Source organism: Trachurus trachurus, assembly GCF_905171665.1.
Source record: "Trachurus trachurus genome assembly, chromosome: 9".
Taxonomy (NCBI): Eukaryota; Metazoa; Chordata; class Actinopteri; order Carangiformes; family Carangidae; genus Trachurus; species Trachurus trachurus.
The window spans coordinates 11,340,664-11,359,959 of NC_139895.1; the positions used below are offsets into that span (position 1 = coordinate 11,340,664).

At 42.7% G+C, this 19,296-nt stretch overlaps 1 protein-coding gene across 1 annotated transcript in view; it reads right to left on the minus strand.

The window, feature by feature from the left end:
* Window positions 1–5,397: 5,397 nt before the first annotated feature.
* kremen1 (kringle containing transmembrane protein 1) overlaps window positions 5,398–19,296 on the minus strand; it is a gene marked incomplete at its 5' end in the record, with an annotated part of 72,213 nt that continues 58,314 nt past the window's right edge. The window contains 3 exons of the mRNA XM_083979172.1: window positions 5,398–5,703; window positions 7,898–7,982; window positions 9,909–10,112. Of these exons, the coding sequence (XP_083835298.1) occupies window positions 5,544–5,703; window positions 7,898–7,982; window positions 9,909–10,112 (449 nt within the window). The 3' untranslated portion in view covers window positions 5,398–5,543. The remainder of the gene's footprint in view (window positions 5,704–7,897; window positions 7,983–9,908; window positions 10,113–19,296) is intronic.

Here is a 19,296-nt window from a genome sequence, read left to right on the forward strand (position 1 = left end):
GGGGTCATAGACGATATTGCAGAGCGAGGGCAGATCCAAACAGACAAGTTGCTGCATGGAGAGTGAGTGAACCTCTTTCTCACAGTTATTTTTTCTCCACATCGTCCACCACAGGAGACCAGCTCCTCTCCCCTCTGTCTCTCCTAATGGAGCTGACTTCAGTTCCCCGAGTGCAGAAAGTGGCAGGTATTGTCTTCCTTTCTTCTCACTTTCTCGTTCTTACAGTAACCAGACACGGCCACGCATTGTCCCATTGTTGCCTTAATTACTGGTCGACTTGGGTTCAGGGGGATCGGCTTGCACCGCTCTCTGTTCCCCGGCTATGGGAAGGTTGACCATGAGCAGGGTGGGACGGGGTGGGGTTGGAGGGGTTGGTGGGGTCTCTGCAGGCCGATGCTTTTTCACTGCTTTGGGACCCAGAGGAGCGGTGAAAAGTCTCCGAGTCTGGTTAAGGATTAATGTTACAACTGCACAATTGCTATTGAGAGAGGGGGAGAAAAGCATTTTGGGGGTTGACGGGTGGTGTGTGTGATATCTTCCTGTGAATGGATGGATGAGAAAAAGTCCAACCAAACCTCTTATAAGACATCTAAAAGTTTGTACTCCACTGTATTTTGAATTTGAGTATTTCTATTTCACTCTAAACAACTATTTTACTAACATTTATGGTTGTTCATCATCATGTACAGAGCTGGTTGGTTTCAAACATCAACACTGGGCTTCCTCTTCAGAGGAAACATACTACCTATATAACATCATCTCACCAGTAGAGGGAGGGAGAGGATCATTTACAATCTCCTGTTTCTGGTCTTGTGTTGGGATGTGTGTGTTTCTAATAATGAATCCGAAATACCTGTCGACCGGTGTCTTTGCTCTCTTCTGGACGGATTATCCATTCACTTGACTAGTACAGTCAAGTAGTACTAGCATCTGTAGCTCACAGGTACAGTAACCTGATCTGGGTTTTCTTTTCTTTTTGGAAACCTCACAAGCTGAAACATTCGACAGTTTCAGGTCAAGGTTCCTGACTAATTGTGAGTCCTTGTCACTCTGAATGTGTTTCTATAGGAAAGCCTGTATATGGAAGCACTTATTATTACTCCTATATGAAGGAACAGGCTGCAGCCGGGAAACAAAATCCTCCCCACCCCAACGAACGGCTTCAGAGCCTGATGAAAGAAAGAAAACACCTTTTGCAAATTAAGAAATCATCATTGCAAACATACCAAGTGTTCCAGCTTATTAAACGTCCTCCCATGTTTGTGTTTTTTCTGTTTCTGTTTCAGTTTTTTTTTTTTTTTTCACGGTGTTCCAGTTGTAAAGCTGCACTCCTGCTGTTCCCCCTCAAATGTGCAGGTTGCATGCTTGACCTCATCCCGGAGGGGAGCCAATGGGTTACACATGGCACTGCAAATCCTCCCCTCCATGTGTGTGTGCATCTCCAAAACAGTCTGGGAGTCATTTCGCATATCTGATAAGTATTTAACTTCAGAGAGAGAGAGAGAGAGAAAGAGAGGGAGAAAAGGAGACGGGGGTGCAGATGTCCCACTGTGCAAACACCGAAGCCTGAATCTATTTAAGCCAAACAGATTTTAGAAAATCGCATTGCACCTTTTGATTTTCTCACACAAAAGCACTAAAAAAAAAGAAAGAAAGAAAAAGAAAAAGGTTTGGAATGGGAAGAGTGAACAGGATTAGCGTGATCCGGCATTTGAGGCCCATATGGTTCTTCTCTGCAACTCAGGGTTTAAATACTTGTGTTTGATGATGAAATAAGAAAGTACGCTGGCTTTAGGAAACATGCATACAGTGTTTATTTTGCAACCAGGGACACATTAAATAAAACTACAAAGGTACTTCACTTATACAAAAGATAGATTATATCCCATTCACATAATACAAAATAACAATAATTTACTGTATAAATTAAAAATTTCACTATTTCGCTATTTACAATTTCATGGAAACAATGTGTCGGCCCCCTCCTCCTCCTCCTCCTCATCATCATCGTTTGGTTTCCCACCGGGGATCCTCTGTCCTGATGGATGTTTTTTTTCACGTCATCGAGCACTTTATACACGGGGACATTCACATCAGTTACAACAGTTTGGGAAAAGACTGTTTCCACCGCTCGGCAAGCGCGGAGGAGATAGCGTGGAATTTTCCGATTGACTGGAGGATGGGACAGAAAATGGGAGTTTGCATAATTCACCAGGCTATCCAAACAAATATGCCCTTGTTAGATTTAAACTGTCAGATTTGGTTAGTTTGTGTTTGATTTGAACGCACATTAATTTCCCATCGCTCTCACATCTCTCAGCTCTTCCCTTCTCTTGCTCGCTCTCTACGCATGGTCTGCTCTGAACATCACAGACCCAGGGGCATGTGCTCTTGTCTTGCAATAATTAACATGAGTTACAGTCGAGCAGACAGGCAGAGTAAAGCGTGGTCCCATCTTGTTTTCTTTATATCCTTACAAACTTCTGATGGGGAGAAAGAAAGAAAGAAAGAAAGAAAGGCCCCTTCCTCTTTTTATTTACGGCCTTTAAGTTTTCTCTGACTCTTGAAAACTATAAAACACTGTGTGACTTTGACTTGAGCGTCACTGTGAAGCTGCATTGTGTCTTTGAACGTAACCTTTTGACTCAAGTGCTCTGGGTTGCTGCACAAAATAATAACGCATTTTTAGATTTCTTGCTTCTTTTCAATGAAACCAAATGAGAGAGTGATAAGTACCATAGAAGAAACTTTAAGTGCACTGATGAAGGAACCTCTTCTGTATTTATCCTGATGGTAATTAGAAGATTTTTTACTTTTTTTTGGGAGTGTGGGGGGGGGGGGGGGGGTTGACCATCTGCAGGAGCCCACGCTAACATTCAGTCCCACGACAGGAAAGGCCAATTACTATGCCAATGGCGCACTAGTAGACTCTGACCTTTCAGAAGTAGTTTAAATGTCACAGCAATGCACAGAAAAACTGTCACAGCTGAAAACCTGCTGTCAGCTTGTGTGCACAGTCCCAGCGAGCGGCTGCTGCTGCTTTTTTCTTTTCTTTTCTTTTTTCTTTTGGTTTCTATCGCTGTCTGGGTGTATTGTTGGCGCTCGACCTTTTGGCCTGAAATCAAGGAGACAGGTAAAAGCTTCAGGGTCTAGCAGCGTCTTGTGATTTCAGGCAATTTACCGCTGTCTAAGGAGAGGAAGGAGAGGAAGAAAAAAAGAAAAAAAAAAGAAAAATGCATTCCACTTTTGAGCTAAGTTGATGAGTGAGTAGAAAAAGTACTTTGACGCGTCTCTCGAGCGCTTCGACTAGACACAAAATGAAAGAAGCGAACATAAATATCATCATTCCCACACTGAATTACATAATGTACAACAATATTCACCCCCCCATCCCATCCCCTCCCTCCCCTGCCCCCCCTTCCACTGCAATCAAAAAGACTTAAAACTTAATGTGAACAATATGTTCAGTAAATGTCCAAGACCACACATAAGAGCACAGACAGAAATGGGGAAACAAACATTTTCTTTTAAAGCCTCGACTCTTACAACGCGTTAAAAAAAGCAAAACACAAAAACAATCAGGAGAGGTGTTCAGTTGAGTGCACTATGGTTAAAGACTTAAGATCTAATGCTTTCAATCACTGTACAACATGTGGCATCATTGCTTTTTTTCTTCTTTTTTTTTTTTACTTTTACATTTTAAGTGGCGGAAAATCCTATTTTTGGAACGAAGCTCTTTGCACATGCTCTCTTTTTCCGGGAAGTGCACAGACTCAACTTGTGTTTGTTGTGTTGTGTTGTGTATTTGTGTTTGAAGGGACCCCGGTCGGCTTCGTGAAAGAAACAGATGTTGAGGAATCTGAGACAAGGGGAAGAGGAGATCCTTAAGGCACTTGAACACCATCAAACCGGAAAGACTCCCACCCACAACCCGAGCAGAAGAGAAGAGAGAGAGAGAGAGAGAGAAAAAAAAAGAAAAGCCCTCAGATCTTCCCAAGCCTCCCTAAATGGCAGTTTGTCTGCAAACTGCTGCGCCACCCAACCCCCCCTCCCCTCCTCCCCCTCCCCTCCTCTCCACCATTTATTCTCTCCACCCAAATCCACATGAGCACCGAGTGGGTGAGTGAACTCTCTCTCTCTCTCTCTCCCTCTGATCTTTTCGTTTAATAGCGAGTGATTCATCCCCCCAAAGTGCTGCGATATCTACCACCTTCCGCTGCGTGACGTTTTTCACGTCCCATTCCCGCCACCGCCACCCTCCCCCTTTAGAAAGCTAGTTTTCACATAGAGAACATCAAGAAAAAAAACAAAAACAAAAGACACACTGCAAAAATTCAAAATCTTACCAAGAATATTTGTCTTATTTTTAGTCAAAATGTCATTTCTAGTCAAAATAAATCTAATTATACTTAAAATAAGACTCATCACATTTAAAAAGTAGCTTGTTTTTAGACACTTTTTACTTTTTTCAAGCAGATTTTCCACTTTAAATAAGTAGAAAAATCTGATAGTGGAGCAAGTTTTTCTTTCTTTTTACAAGCACAAAAAACTTGATTTCGCTGGCAGATTTTTCTACTTATTTCAATTGAAAATTAGTTTGAAACAAGTGAAAACTGTCTAAAAACAAGTCAATTTTTAAGGTGATGAGTCTTATTTTAAGTGGAAAGAGATTAGTTTTGACTAAAATTTTAATTATTATTAATTATTAAAAAATATTATTGGAAAGATTTTGAGTTTTTACAATGTAGATTAGCATTTTGCAAACAGAACCAAAAGAAAAACAAACAAACAGACAAACAGACAAATAAATACACATCTCTTTGTATGGGAGGATTCTGGTTTTTGGCTGCAAGTGTTTTCCTCGTCCACATGAGGCAGTTAGAAGAGTTGTAATATAAAACTGTGAAGCTGTGAGGTGTGTGTCCAGGACTCCATGTCTTCATCCTCCTCCTTGATACTCGATGAAGATTTGATTGCTGCCAATGTGACGGAAGCACCAGGAAGAGGTCAACAAAACAAACAAAAAACCCTCTCTGTTTCCTCTAAACTGGACACAGACCAGTGACCAGTGGGTTAGGGTCTGTGGAGGTTTGCTGATCGTCGGGGGCTGAGATGGCGCCTTCGCTGAACAGGAGAAACTTGCCTGCATGGCGTGATATAAAAGCGTCCTCGTGTCTTTGTCAGAGCAGCAGATCTTTCCTCCGTCCAATCCTCTGCCCTTCTCTCTCCTCACGCTGTGGTCGGTCGCTGACACTGACTGACAGCCCCCCCGGCCTGTCCCCCCGTCGTTTTCCTCTTTGGTGCTGAGCGGGACGGGGACGGGAGCGCCCCGGCCACTTTCGGCCCCGTGAGCCGTTTTTTTTAGTAGCAGTCACTCAGTCAGTTGTCGTTAGCCACTCAAGTAGTTGGCTTGTTAGCGCAGCGCCTCGTAGAGTCTCATTGTCTGAGGGCCGTGGCGTCCGATGGGCCCGTGTACAGAATAGCTGTGGGTGGTGGTATAGTAGCGTCTTGGTCAACGGTTTTAGAGCGGCGCCGCGGTGGCGCTAGTTGCCCACCAGGGGGCTGAGGTCGCCGTGGTGGTTCTTTAGCTTCTTCTTGAAGAGGGAGATGGTGGAGGGCCGGTACAGGATGATCCAGGGCTCCGAGGACGCCGTGCTCTGGCTGCAGCTGTCCGAGCCGCTGACCGTCGGGATGCTGGGAGACCTGAGGAGGAGAGGGAAGAGGAGGGGTTAGACAGAGGAAAACAGAGGAATAACATCGGCTAGAACCCTATAAATGTGTTTTTCTAATGTTGCATTAATTAACTATAAACACAAACTGATGGAAACCGTTGGGAGCTTTTATAGACTTCATTATCTTCCCTCCTTATTTTACATTTTTCACACGGACCACAGCTCAAATGGTGACAAAGATCGAATTCCATTCGTCTAAAACTGATATTGTGACATTTGGTGAAAAGGTTGAAAGGCCGTGCACAGGGCACCAAAAACCTCAAATGACTTTATTCAAATAATCTCTGCATACGGAAGTTTTTCCATTTGCCAAAGAGAGATAAAAGTGGAAAGATAAAGAGGACAAAGATAAGAATTTATAAACTATCTTTCATTTTCACTTGCATTAAAAAATGTCTGCAAAGTTGCAATGTTAAGGACTTGGTTCTTGGACTAGGTTTTGATAAGTGCTTATATTTGGCCCCCGCTCAGTAGGATAAACCACCTTTACCCTGTATATAAAGGTCCTGGTAAACAAATCTGTGGTGTCGTTCTAAGCTCTGCCTTGATAAACACATCATTGCTGTTGTTAAAAATAATAACCAGTGCCTTTATTCCATATCGACCGGACTATTGTGCCCTCCATCGTCATTATCACTCCTCTTGCAGTTGGTCCTGAGTGACCCCGCAAATATGTTGACAGGCGCTAAGAAGCACGAGCACATCGCTGCAGCCTCGGCTTCGCTTCACCGGCTCTCCACTCACTTCAGAGTTCAGTTTAAAGACCTTGCTGATGACTTTTTTTTAGGGCTCTTAATGGCCACGCCCCTCCGTATATCACAGACTTTATCCACTGGCTCTCGGCTCCCTGGTCTCTTAGACCTGAAAGCTCATCTCTCCTCAATGCCCCGCGGTCACGACTTAAAATGACCGAGAGATTTTGCAATTTTCTGCTCCAAAATCTTACCACGAGTTGTCATTAGATTTTAGATGTGCTCCCTCCGCCTCTATTATTAAAGGTCCCATATTGTGGAAAGTGAGATTTCCATGTGTTATTTGATTATAGATCTGGTCTAAGTGTTAGAGTAGTACTGGGGAAAGTATCAAAGACTCCACAGAGAACTACACACAGCCTGTATTCAGACACTGAGCCTTAAAATGACCCGTCAGGACTTCCTGTAACTTTGTGATGTCACAACTCAGCAGTCACTGTCGCTGTCAGCCACGTCCTAAGCCCCGCCCATCTGGACGCACCATCCAACCTTACATTGGTTTCTCTGTTTACTTGAAAATCCACTAGATTTGTATCTGATCACTCAGGGAGCAGTCAGCCAATCAGAAAAGAGACTCAGGGGCCTCCTCTCTTCTGATTGGCTGACACCAACTTAAGCCCGAGAGGGAATGTGAAACTACATTTAGGTAATTTTTGGTTCTAAAACAGAAATTAAAAACACATTATAGTGTATAAAATGTGGGATCTTTTAACCTCATGCAGCTATTATTTCCTTATTAGCCTTTTTTTTCTTTCTACTCGTCTTTTAGTCCATTGTCACGCTCATAACTTTGTTTTCTCCTCAGTGTTTCTTGGTTTTGTTAGGTTGTTTACTCTGTACACAGCGTATTTAGTCTATTAGCCTTCTGCTTGTACTTATTGTTCTTACTTTTATTTACTTTTATGTCCTCTGTGGGGGCGCGTGGTCACCTCTAGCTGTCTTTAAATGTGCTCCAGAAATCAGGACTTTTTCACGTTGCCTAACCGGCACCCGACTCAATTACAATGCCGTGCCGTGCGGGGATCTCTGAATTCCCCGTCTGTGCAGGATTAAAATATATCTGGCTTTGGCAACTCAATTCAAAACAGTTGTATCAAAAAAACAGACACAATGGCTGACAGGAAAACATGCTGAATATTAAACAGGAACTCCTTATTATTAGATTCAGCAAAGAGAGGGGGAAAAAAAAAAAAAAAGCCAGGGAGTGGCCACAACATGTTGGCAGGATAATCTTTCTTAATGAGCTAAAAAGTGACACATCAGGCTGCACTTAATGTGAGATGCAACAAAACATCCTGGTGTCAGAATACGAAAATGAAAGACAGGGATGTAACATAATACTACAGATGAATGCTTTGACATCGGATCCTTTGCTCGATCGCGCACACGCCTCCAACGGGTTAGCATACTTACTTGACAGTGATGTGCAGCAGCAGCTTCGCCACCATGGCTATGACGGTCAGGATGAGCAGAGCAGCGAGAGCGTAGATGGTCCACACTGCAGAGACAGAGACAGAGAGAGAGCAGCACAGTTAACAAGACATCAGATGTTGTATCACGGTAATGAAAACAAACTGAGGCAGACTGAAAGGATTAGCGGGTGAAGAATTATTTGAGCTGCTGTTGCTGCTGCTGGCACACCTGATACTGTAGCAGCAGCAGCGCTCCGCCAGCAAATTGTCAAGAAAAACAGTGATGCATTTATCAACGCACATCTGCTCTCATCTGGTTGAGAAATACCTAACGATAGCCCTTAGAGACAGAGTTTGCATGGAATAATGTTTGAAGGAAGTAGAAAAGAAGAGGAGGAAGAAGAGAGAAGAGAGAAGACGCCGGTCCACCCTGCGTCGCTTTGACAAGAGGCCTGATTGTGATCAGCAGGGAGACGCGTTAAGTAACTTCGCTCATGAGTCACTGACAGGAAAAAAACAAGAGCGTCGCTGAGTATTACTTCTATGAATGATCACAGGAAGCCACCGTCTCAACAGACTAACGTGATTTTAATACTTCCACAGAAAACCAGGTCATGTTCGACGGGAGCTCTTGTCAGGAAGAGCAGAGGCAGAGAGAGGCAGCGGCGTATACACTTGTACCGCTTCGGACAAAAATGGCCACTTCCGAAAAACTGCTCTAAAAATCTAACAGATTAATATTTTTTCTGTTTTATTTTTTTTTGCATAAATCTCTTAATCCACTTCTCCTCTGTCCAAAACTACCAAATATTCAATAATTCTGAGGATTTTAACACTTGAAATGCCAGTTTGATTCCTTGATGTCACTGTTTTTTTAAATGAAAAAAAAAACACAAAAAATTACAGTAGCTATTTTCTGAAAAACAAATGTCAAGTGGCTGGGGGATTTTATTTTTAAAATCAGTCTTGGATAGGTCAAGGATTCCTCAAAATATTGGCTTTGTAGCATCATTAGTTTTTCTGTAGCCGCAGATTTAAAAATTTGCCTCCCATTGACTCCCATTGATATTTGGTAGTTTTGGACAGAGGAGGAAGTGGTTTAAGAGATTTATGAAAAAAAAAGCAGAAAAAAATATTAACCCTCCTGCTGTCATTCTGTTCCCTTCCTTCCTTCCTTCCTTCCTTCCTTCCTTCCTTCCTTCCTTCCTTCCTTCCTTCCTTCCTTCCTTCCTTCCTTCCTTCCTTCCTTCCTTCCTTCCTTCCTTCCTCTTTTGATCCAACTGACCTGATCTGTTCCCTCCCTCCATCTTTCTTTCCTTCCTTTTTCCCTTCCCACTTTCGTCCCTTCTTTCTCTTCTTTCGCTTCTTCCTTCCTTCTTCTTCCTTCCTTGAACAAATCTGTTCCCTCCCTTTCTCTTTCTTTCCTTCCTTTTTCCTATCCTTCATTCCACAGTCCTTTCCCCCTCCCTTCCTCCTTCCTTCTTCCTTCCTTGAACAAATCTGTTCCCTCTCCCCTCCATCTTTCTTTCCTTCCTTTTTCCCTTCCTTCCTTCCTTCCTTCTTTCCCTTCGTCCTTACTACTTTCTTTCTTTTTGACCCAATTGACCCTTCTATCTTTCCCTTTGTCCTTCCTTCCTTGACCCAGGAGGACAACAGGAGGGTTAATCTGTTAGATTTTTAGAGCAGTTTTTTTGGAAGTGGCCATTTTTGTGTATGCAAAACATATACAAGTGTATGCACAATTAGTTTCACTGTGTTCTGCTGCCTTGTTATAAAAATCAAAACTCGACTTCTACAGTTTGTCATGAGAAAGGCTTCATTACAAAAAGCTGTGTCACTATCACCAACACAGTCAGAATGGGAGCCAAAGGAAGGTGAAAATGTTGCCAAAAAGGACAAAAATGTCCCTGATGGGCCCTGAAGGATATATATATATATACACATATACATATTATGGGGTGTAAACATACTAGCGCTGTGGCCGGTGGTCTCGCCGCGTCCAGCCCACTGACCTGGCATGTTGTGCTCCGGTTTACCGGGGCTGGACGTGATCACGTAAAGGATCTGGGAGGAGCGTCCGTTGGAGGTGCTGTTGGAGCGCTCGGTGACGCCGCCGGCGGCCAGCTGAGGCCCCGCCGTGCTGGACACGTCCTCGCCTTCCTCCTCCATGTCCTCTCCTTCAGCCTCCATCGTCCTGGTGTCTTGGCTCCTCAGTGCTGGAGTGAAAACAGGAATAGGAGCTCATTAACACACACACAAATGTTCGTAGACAAGATGATGAACGCTGCTGCAGACGTCGGATTCAATCAGATTTCTACTGAACTTTAGAAACCGTCGTGTTTTTCTGCCCTGTAGCTCAGTTGGACCTTTGTTGCTGATCAGTGCCGGTGACCCACACTTTTTTGGCTCCGTTATGAAGCAAAATTATCTGAAGCTGGTGGCATTTCCAAAAAAAACTCACATGTGAACACACACAAACGACAACCGTGGCATTTTCAACTGCCCAATATACTGTAGTCACAGCAGGAGTTATGTCTGGTGGGGCAATAACTGCATATTATTGATCCACAGTGTCTGGCAGTAACAGGCTACTTAATAGTTACAGTAATTTGATTACTTATTAAGTAACGGAGTAATGTAATGCGTTATAATTTCTGAAATAGTCATTAGATTACAGTTACAAGCCTAGGTAACTATATTACAGTCTCTCAGCTCCTCTCACCCACACTTAAAGGTTCAGTGTGTAATATGTGTCAAGGTTTATTGGCAAAATCTGAACATACTACCAATGAATATATTTAGTATAAGTGTATAATCGCTATAAAATAAAATCTGTTTGGTTTTTATAGCCTTATAATTCTTCTTTTATGTAGAAAGATGATAGAATAGGAATGCTAGATGTCACTGTTCTCCTCTCATTTTACACACTGGACCTTTAAGCGCCCGTTCTGGGAGAGAGGTGTCGGTCCGCCCCCCCCCCCCGACCTCTGTGGTCCTGGTGCACCACTGTCACTTCATGCTCCGGCCCAGTGACTCTGCTGCTCTCACCCACACTTAAGCACCCGTCCGGGGATACACAGTGTCAGGACGCCCTGCCTGAGATCCACGGTCCTCTCTCCGCTCCTCTCTCCCACGCTTGAGCACCCGTCTTGGGCTTTAGTGTCAACTGTCCTGCTGGAGGTTGTTCTGTGTTTGTTCTTTTGTTTTTGAGAATGGTAACATAACCAATTACCTTTGAAATAAAATAATCAGAACAGTAACGTGATTACTTGTAAAAGGAAAAATCAGTAGTAATCAGTTGAATTACCTTTCCAGAGTAACTTGCCCAACACTGCTGATCCTCATTATAATGACTATATGTACAGTATAAGTAATTGCAGCATGATTATAAACTCCTAACATCAGGTCAAATGAGTTCGATCATAAAAAATATTATTTTGACGCCTAAATCAAATGCTTATGTCATCAGCAACAACAAAATAAACAACACTGTTGCCAGGCCCCGTCACATCTACTGTACCTTGATCTTTGCATAGCATTACATCATTTGCATGCGATTATCCACGGGCAGTGCAGCAGGAAAAGTGTGCAAGTATAAGTTTAGAGGAAATCAACTGCGGTTTCTAATATCGAGCAAATATATTATTACAGTTCAATATTGTTCAGTGTTATGATTTTTCTGCAGCGAGCCGGAACGAGCTGCAACCATGAAACTCGGCTCATTAACTAGAAATATGATTTTTATCTTTCATTTCTGATTTTTTCCCCCTTAAGCTGTCGTTAAACGCCACCATTAAATGTTCTGTAGATCACTGCTGGTCCGAGCTTATCAAAGGGTATGTGATATGTTGATAACCTATTTGATATTGACCAATAAACTTCATAAGAGGCAGGGCTACAGTAAGCAGGGAAATGGGGGATAATCATTAACGATTTGTCCGATCATGATTAAAACTGGGTCCAGGCTACGTTTGGAAATCGGTCCACTGTGGCATTTTAAACCTTTCACTTCACTTTTATATTTATCTCACGACCACATACGTGGTATGGAGCATAAACAAACATTAGACAGTACAAGTAATCAAGCTTGGCAAGCAAGCAGTGGGGCTGTACATATTTACATCTCTGGCAAATGGAGGACATACAAAACAAAAACAAAACATAGATAAATAGATAATTAATATGGTAAAGTATCACTTAAACAAAGGAAGGACAGCTTCAGAAAGGCACCTAACTTATAAATAACTTTTGTTTTATCAGACTGTAATAACAATATTAGTTTGAACATAGATGGACGACAAACATAATATTTAGGGAGGTATTTTTCTCTGAAATATACGATACATATACAAACAGAACGTGGAACTCATTGCCAAGCTGGCCGTCATCGCAAATCAAGTCCTTTATACCTTCCAATAACTTTTGGTATTCTTGTATTGTTTACTCTGAAGTGGCAAATGGCCTGTCTGTACTTTTGGTTGGGACACAATAAATACTTTTCTAGTTTGAAGTGTAGATGTTCACCCGACCCGCGGGGAGAGGCTGAAATGAACCCGTTAGCACATGCTCTCATGTATTTGCTGACAAGTCGAGAGACCTCGGTGACCTCTCCTGAGCGTGCACGCCAAGTTTCCTTCACATCAAATGAGGCAGGGACCAATGCCGAAAGTCCCGCATTAAACAAGTGTGCGATTAGTGTCACTCCCTTGAAACCGGTTAAAGTGAGTACGTGTGGCTGTGGCCTGAAACTCACCTGTTGCTACTCATGGCTTTGCAGTTGTGTGACTCATTTCTTCTCAGTCTTATTATTAAGTAACCATATTGCGCAGCCTTTCTCTGTAATCTGACATATCACCTCTTCAAAATGTGGTTGTTTCCATTTATCACAGGCGTTTATGGCTCTCGGGTAGAGCGAGGGGAGCCGAGCGGTGCATCTAATGCCAGACACACAGAAAAAAAAAAGTCTGCGCCATGTTGTTGTGATCACTTAAAGCCCCTTAAATCACTCGTGAGGGTGAACGGGGCCGTCGGAGCGGGCTGCACAGTCTCTAGGATATATCACGTTGATCGTGCTGCTGAAAGTATATACAGTCAGAGAGTCATGAGCGGGTATTTTAATGCCAACTGCATTTGTGGAGAAACAGATCGGCTCTGCGAAAACACTCAAGCATGTTGTAAACTTGTGGTGCTGAGAGCTTTTCTATCCGCTCCAGACATGATTCAAAAAGTGTTTGCAATAAATTCTGTTTGTTTTAACCTGCTTACAGCACCAGATGGGCAGAGTTTGCTTCATAAAACAACAGTGCCAGAGTGCACGGACTATTTCAACTCATTTATGTGTTCCCAGGGGAAAGCAATATCCTAAATAGGTTCTCCTCTGCCTTTCATTTAACGTCTCCTAAACATAGATGTGATTTATTTAAAATCACTGTGATTTTGAGAATTTTTTCTCTTTCCCTCCTTTTCTGAAAACGCTGCCTGTGAGATACAAAGTGTGCAGAGTCTCACGCTGACGTCTGTAGGCCTACTACAGGTCTCGCTGGCGTTGTTTGTCTCACATCTTCATTTGCACCAAAGGTTCGGTGAAGACAAACATCAAACAGCAAATGATCTGCAAGTGACACATCCTGTTTTTTTTTTGTTTTTTTTAAAGGTCCCATATTATACTCTTTTTACTCAGTTTCACTCAGCTGTCAGACGTCCAACTAAACTGTATTCGAAATGTATTGCCCCAAACTGATCCGTGGTCCTGAATGGCAGCTGTCTAAAAGTCGCTCAAATGAGCTCTCCTGAGAACGAGCTGTTTCTGTGCCTGTACCTTTAAATGTTAATGAGCTCCGTCTGTCACAGCCTTGCCTTGCCCCTCTCAGCCAATCAGAGGCCTAGTAAGGCGGGTCTTGGCGTGGCCATAGTAGGAAAGATTCTGCCTCGGGGACAGGATGTGGCTAACGGTAGCATGGGCTAATGTTTATGGGTGGATGTATCACTATAGCCAGAGCGATTGATATAACAGCGTGGCGACAGCTCTTGACGTCGCCGCCAGTGCGGTCTCGTGGTTCATGTAGCTCACAATAGTCCCAAACCAGGCTTGAAACAACGTTCAAAACACACACAGCCAGTATCACAACTAAGCATAAAGTCCGCTTAGCTTAATGCTAACGTACAATGTGAAACCTCATAGACGGGCTAACAGAAATTAGCATCGGCTGTCGCCGTTTCGCGGCAAACCAACAGCCATAGAAGCTGCTAAAACCTGTTTTAATTCTGGCTTTAGCACTGTTAACATGTCACAGTTTCATGCAAGAAAGTTTAATCCAGAGTATGTGGTCAGTTTGCTCCGATGTCTGTCCTGGGAGAAGTGCAGAGTTTGTTTGAGCCCCGACCGGGACCAGGGGCAGCGGCTGTCTGCAGCAGCAGCAGCCGCTCTACTGAGCTGATCTGCCGGCACGGACATCTCCTCCTCCCGGAGGAGAAAACGAGCGAAGTAACGTATCCGCATGCTTTTAGAGGTTTACCGCTGGCTGGTTAAATTATTTTTAGGAGATTTAATGCTGGTCTCATTGATGAAATTTAACAACTGTGGCAGTGGCATTAGTTTGTTTGAATGAAAAGTGAGGAGGAGCTGGGCTATGTACTGAAATCACCACATTTACGTAAATAAAGGGGAGGGGGGGCGACAGCGGAAAAGCGACCAGACTTGCATAGTTTGTTCATTTTAAAACATTTATTGATTGAAATGTGGTGATATCTGATGACTTTGGCGCTCGTGTGTGCAGCTAACAACAGAGCAACCACTATGTTAACAAGCAGGGGAAAAAAATGGCACGGTTTAGAAAATTTCTTCAGGCATGGCAAACCTTCACCAGGGGCGGTGCCACCAACCTAGGGGGTGGCGTCGAGTCTGTCGGTGACGTCACCGACAGACAGATCTTCAACTGGCCTGTTTAAGCACACATTTTCTAAAGACGGAGAAAGCGAAAAAGGGAGAGGATGAACTTTTTCCATACCAGGGGGGATTGTAGACAGGCCGAGGATGCATATTATTGATAGAAAACCGCTCTAAAGTGCATTTTGCATAATATGGGACCTTTAAATCATCCTCCGAGCGGGGTTGCACAAAGAATGGCTGGAGAAATGTTTACACTTTGTGTCTCCTTCAGTTGTTCAATTAAGCCACGAGTGATCCTAAGTCAATATAATTATAATTCTAAGCTTGGGGCTATATTCAACAACACACAAGGCTAAAAGCAGCTCCTGCTTGGCAGAGTGAGGTAAGACTCCTAAAGCTGTCAGCCCTAACTTTTAAGATACCAGTGTTTTTTTGTCTAGAAAATGTATTTGCTTGAAGCCGTTTAGCATTAAAACAAGCCGCTAAATATGGGAGTAGTTAGACACAGCGGAAACGACCGGAAAGAGGCGGCAATGGGCAGGGCCGAGAAACCTCTCCAGGAATATCTCTGTCATCTGTCAGAATTATTACCCTGACAGTTCAATATGTTCAATAAATTATGACAGACTGATATACATATATAAATACAAACTGATTGTTTAGCCATTGTTGGATTTCCCTAGAAATAGAAAAACTGTAAGTTTATGTAAAACAAAAGGCAAAGAAGGAAGTGACAGAAACTGCAGTCCCTTAACTGACCACTAGAGGCTGGTAGAAACAAACTTGTTTACAGCCTAATGGGGGGGGGGGGGACTGTATGGGTGGCGAATCGTTTCATATCTCCCCCTTAAAGGGATAGTTCAACATTTTGGCAAATTCGCCTATTGCCATAATCCCTTTAGTCATAGCAGTAGGTTCATTACCTTTAATTATCGGTGCATGTTGTTTTGAGATCTGCGGGGCAGAGTTGTGAGCTGATCAGCGAATGCAATGGAGGTGAACGGTACAGGTTCCCTGTCCCTCATCAAACTCATCAAATACACAATTCAACAACTCCAAAACGCTCTGGTGGAGAAGTTGTGACCTGCACATTCACCACACTATGAGATAATCATGTAACATCGCGAGACAGAGTTGTTTTCGAAGCAAATGCAGTTGGAACTACATTGCAGACTCGGCTGTGTCGTAATGTTACATAATTATACATGATTATTTCATAGCGTGGTGAATGTGCAGGTCACAGCTTGTCCATGAGAGTGTTTTGGAGTTGTTGGATTGTGTACTTGATGAGTTTGATGAGGGTACCGTTCACCTCCATCTCCATCTCTGCCCCACAGGTAATGAACCTACTGCTATAACTCTAGGGATTATGGCAATAGGCGAATTTGCCAAAATGTTGAACTATCCCTTTAAGTTATGCATAATTGCTCATCTTTGGATTGGAGCTGCGAGTCTTGGGGGAATCAGGCGCTGCCAAGGTGGTGACGGCGGAGCAGCCCACTCATAAAACATACGGGTGAGGTCACTGAAGCTACTACATCCATCTTTATTTACAACATCAGAGGAAGATTCATCCAAAAAAAACGACTCATGTCAAAATGCTGTTTGATCGGTTTGACATGTGAGTATATTTACTGTGCATCTGTTCTCTTGGTTCATTAGCACAAGTTGCTCTCAGCAGCTTTGGTCTCTTAGCTCGGAGCCTTCAGCGCCACTGAAGAGGCCTCAGAGCGGCAAGACAGTTCATGAGTAACTGACGTGCTGCTGCAAACTAAAAAAAGGTAAAAACCTTCCATCCATCTTGGACTTTGAATCAAACACAACCAGAAATGCTTCCAAATACTATTACTGTAGCTCCAGGCCTGTTCCACTCTTCCGTGAACGGTGGTTTTGATGTTTCATTTCACATAATAGCTCAACCTGACTGTGATGTTCCCAGAATAAATACCCACATGTTCCTCATTTCATTTGCAAACAGCGTACCATGGCGTGCATCAAACCCAGCTGAACCTCGGCCGAAACGCTCCGTGACGGGACGGTTTTCCACCGTTCGTCCCGGAGATGTTCGATTGTGTTGCAGTAGCAGTTGCGATGCAGCAGTGTCTCTGTCTCTTCTCTCTCGCACGTTTTTTTTTTTTTTTTTGGTTTTGTTCCTCTCTATCTCTCTATGTAGAAACCTGTTTCTTTCGGGAGGTGACCTTTTCCCACAGATTCCAATTCCTGGCTACATGACACCTCACGCAACGCAACACAACACAACAGCCGAGATGTGAGAAGAAAAGGATCGTGCCTGAGCAGAGGTCAGGGGATTTTAAGACCTTCTGATATTGTTTTTATATTGTTTTTACTGTAACACCAGCAGGGAGAGGGAGAAATGACACCGGGGTTACAAATGGAGGCAGAGATGGAGGGAGGGAGAGAGGGAGGGAGGGAGGAGTGGCGACAGATTGCCTCTCTCTGTGAGCTTGAATGTCACCTCCGCTGAAATATACCGGGGTGTGCTTCACTCATGTCTGCAGAAATTAATCTATTAAATCACTTTCGGTGCAGTGAGAATATTCACAGAGACTCGCCGTGAGAGAGAGGGGAACAACAGACGACAGCTTTTTCTCTTTTGTCCACATTTTGCACATTATTTTGTTTGGAGAGGGTGAAATTATGGTGTTTCAAGTTTCAACTTTTTTTGCTCTATAGTGAAATAAAATCAGGATATGGAAGGGCACGATGCAAAGCTTCATCACGCTGTTTTGTATGTAGGTGGTATAAAAACTCTGAGGTGCAATTCACCGAGGAACTCACTCCTGAGAAGCAAAGCAGTCTGCCGCAGTTTGATAAGAAGAGTGAGGTTACTAGAAAAACAAAACATTATTTAAATATGCAGTATGAGGCAGGGCTGTGAGACATTGACTAGCAAATGAAAAGAGAAAAGGCTCCGACGGTGGCGAACAGCCGCTCGTCTGCTGCTCCGAAAAACTCCATCACCGAGACAGTGAGCGACCCAGCAGCACACACCTGATCGAGCTAATGTGGCGGGCGTGGTGGGATTCAGGGAGTTGTGTACTTCACTGCACTGCACTGTCACAGGCTTTTACCAAACCATCCCTCTTTCAGTGCAGGGGAACGGCCACAAAGGCTTTATGGCATGTTTTTGTTTGTTAGGAGACAGAGGCTTCTCTGTAGTGGCTGCACAAACACTTGAGCACTTTAAATCTCTATTAACCTTCGTCTTGTGTTAGCTTTCTGCTACCATCTATGGTGTTCGGGTCAGTTTTGACCCGTGTTTTAAATCAACTGTAAAATACACTAAAAACATTTTTTTCATCCAATTTGTTTTTCTTCTCTTGGTTACATTGTTAGGCTTCCTTATCTATGAAATATTGGTTTCAATATTTTTTGGTGTGGTCCCCTAGGTCTCATTTGTCAGTCTACCATTTGGCTTCAATTGAACCTTCCTCTTGTCAGCTTTCTGCTTCCATCTATGGTGTTAGGGTCAGTTCTGACCTGAGTCTTAAATCAGCTGTAAAACACACTAAAACAATTATTTCTCATCCCATTTGTTTCTCATCTCTTGGTTATGTTGTTAGGCTTCCTTATCCATGAAAAGGTTGGTTTTGCATGATTTCAGTTTTAACTCTCATTATTGTTCTTATCGTTATAACCGGGTCAAAATTATTATTATTTTTTGTTTTTATGCTCGATAAATGAATGAAATAAATAAATAAACTAAACTAAACTAAACCGGGTCAAAATTGACCCTAACACCACAAATGTCATAATTTTAACCAGAGCATTTTAGAAGTTTTATTTTGTTTAAATAGAGGTTCCTGACAAAGTCAAAAAGCCTTGATGTTACAAACAAATATGTGGTACTTTTATGCATTTAAAACCTGAAAACAGGTCACTGGTGACCCGAACACAAGAGAAGGGAACTCATCTCTTTTCTTTGGCATTTTAGTTAGGTGTCTTCACTTTAGGTTTATTGTTTTATTGCATGTTTTTACTGTACATTACCGGTATCCCATTTAGTTTTATTGTTACTAGTTTTACTTGTGTGTTTCATTTTATAGCACTACAACTTGAGTTGTATTTTTAAATGTGCTATATAAATAAATATGTATTGTATTGTGAACAAAGGAAGGAGTTCCACTGCACACAATGTGGTCACTTAAATACTGATTTATTATATTATTTAAAAGTTAAGCAACCAGTGGGCTTCATCAGGCTTATAATAATAAATAATTATCATAAGCCTGATGAAGCCCACTGGGCGAAGCGCGTTGCTTAACTTTTAAATAATACAATAAATCAGTATTTAAGTGACCACATTGTGTGCAGTGGAACTCCTTTCTTTCCGGCACCAAAGAGAGGATCTAATCTGTGCTGTGTTTATGTATTGTATTGTATTGTTTTAAACTAGAGGTATTTCAGTTTTTATTATCACAATTAAAACAATAAAAAGTCAGATCATCAAATTAGAAGAAAGGGTCAATTTCTGTAGTTTGCAAATTTTG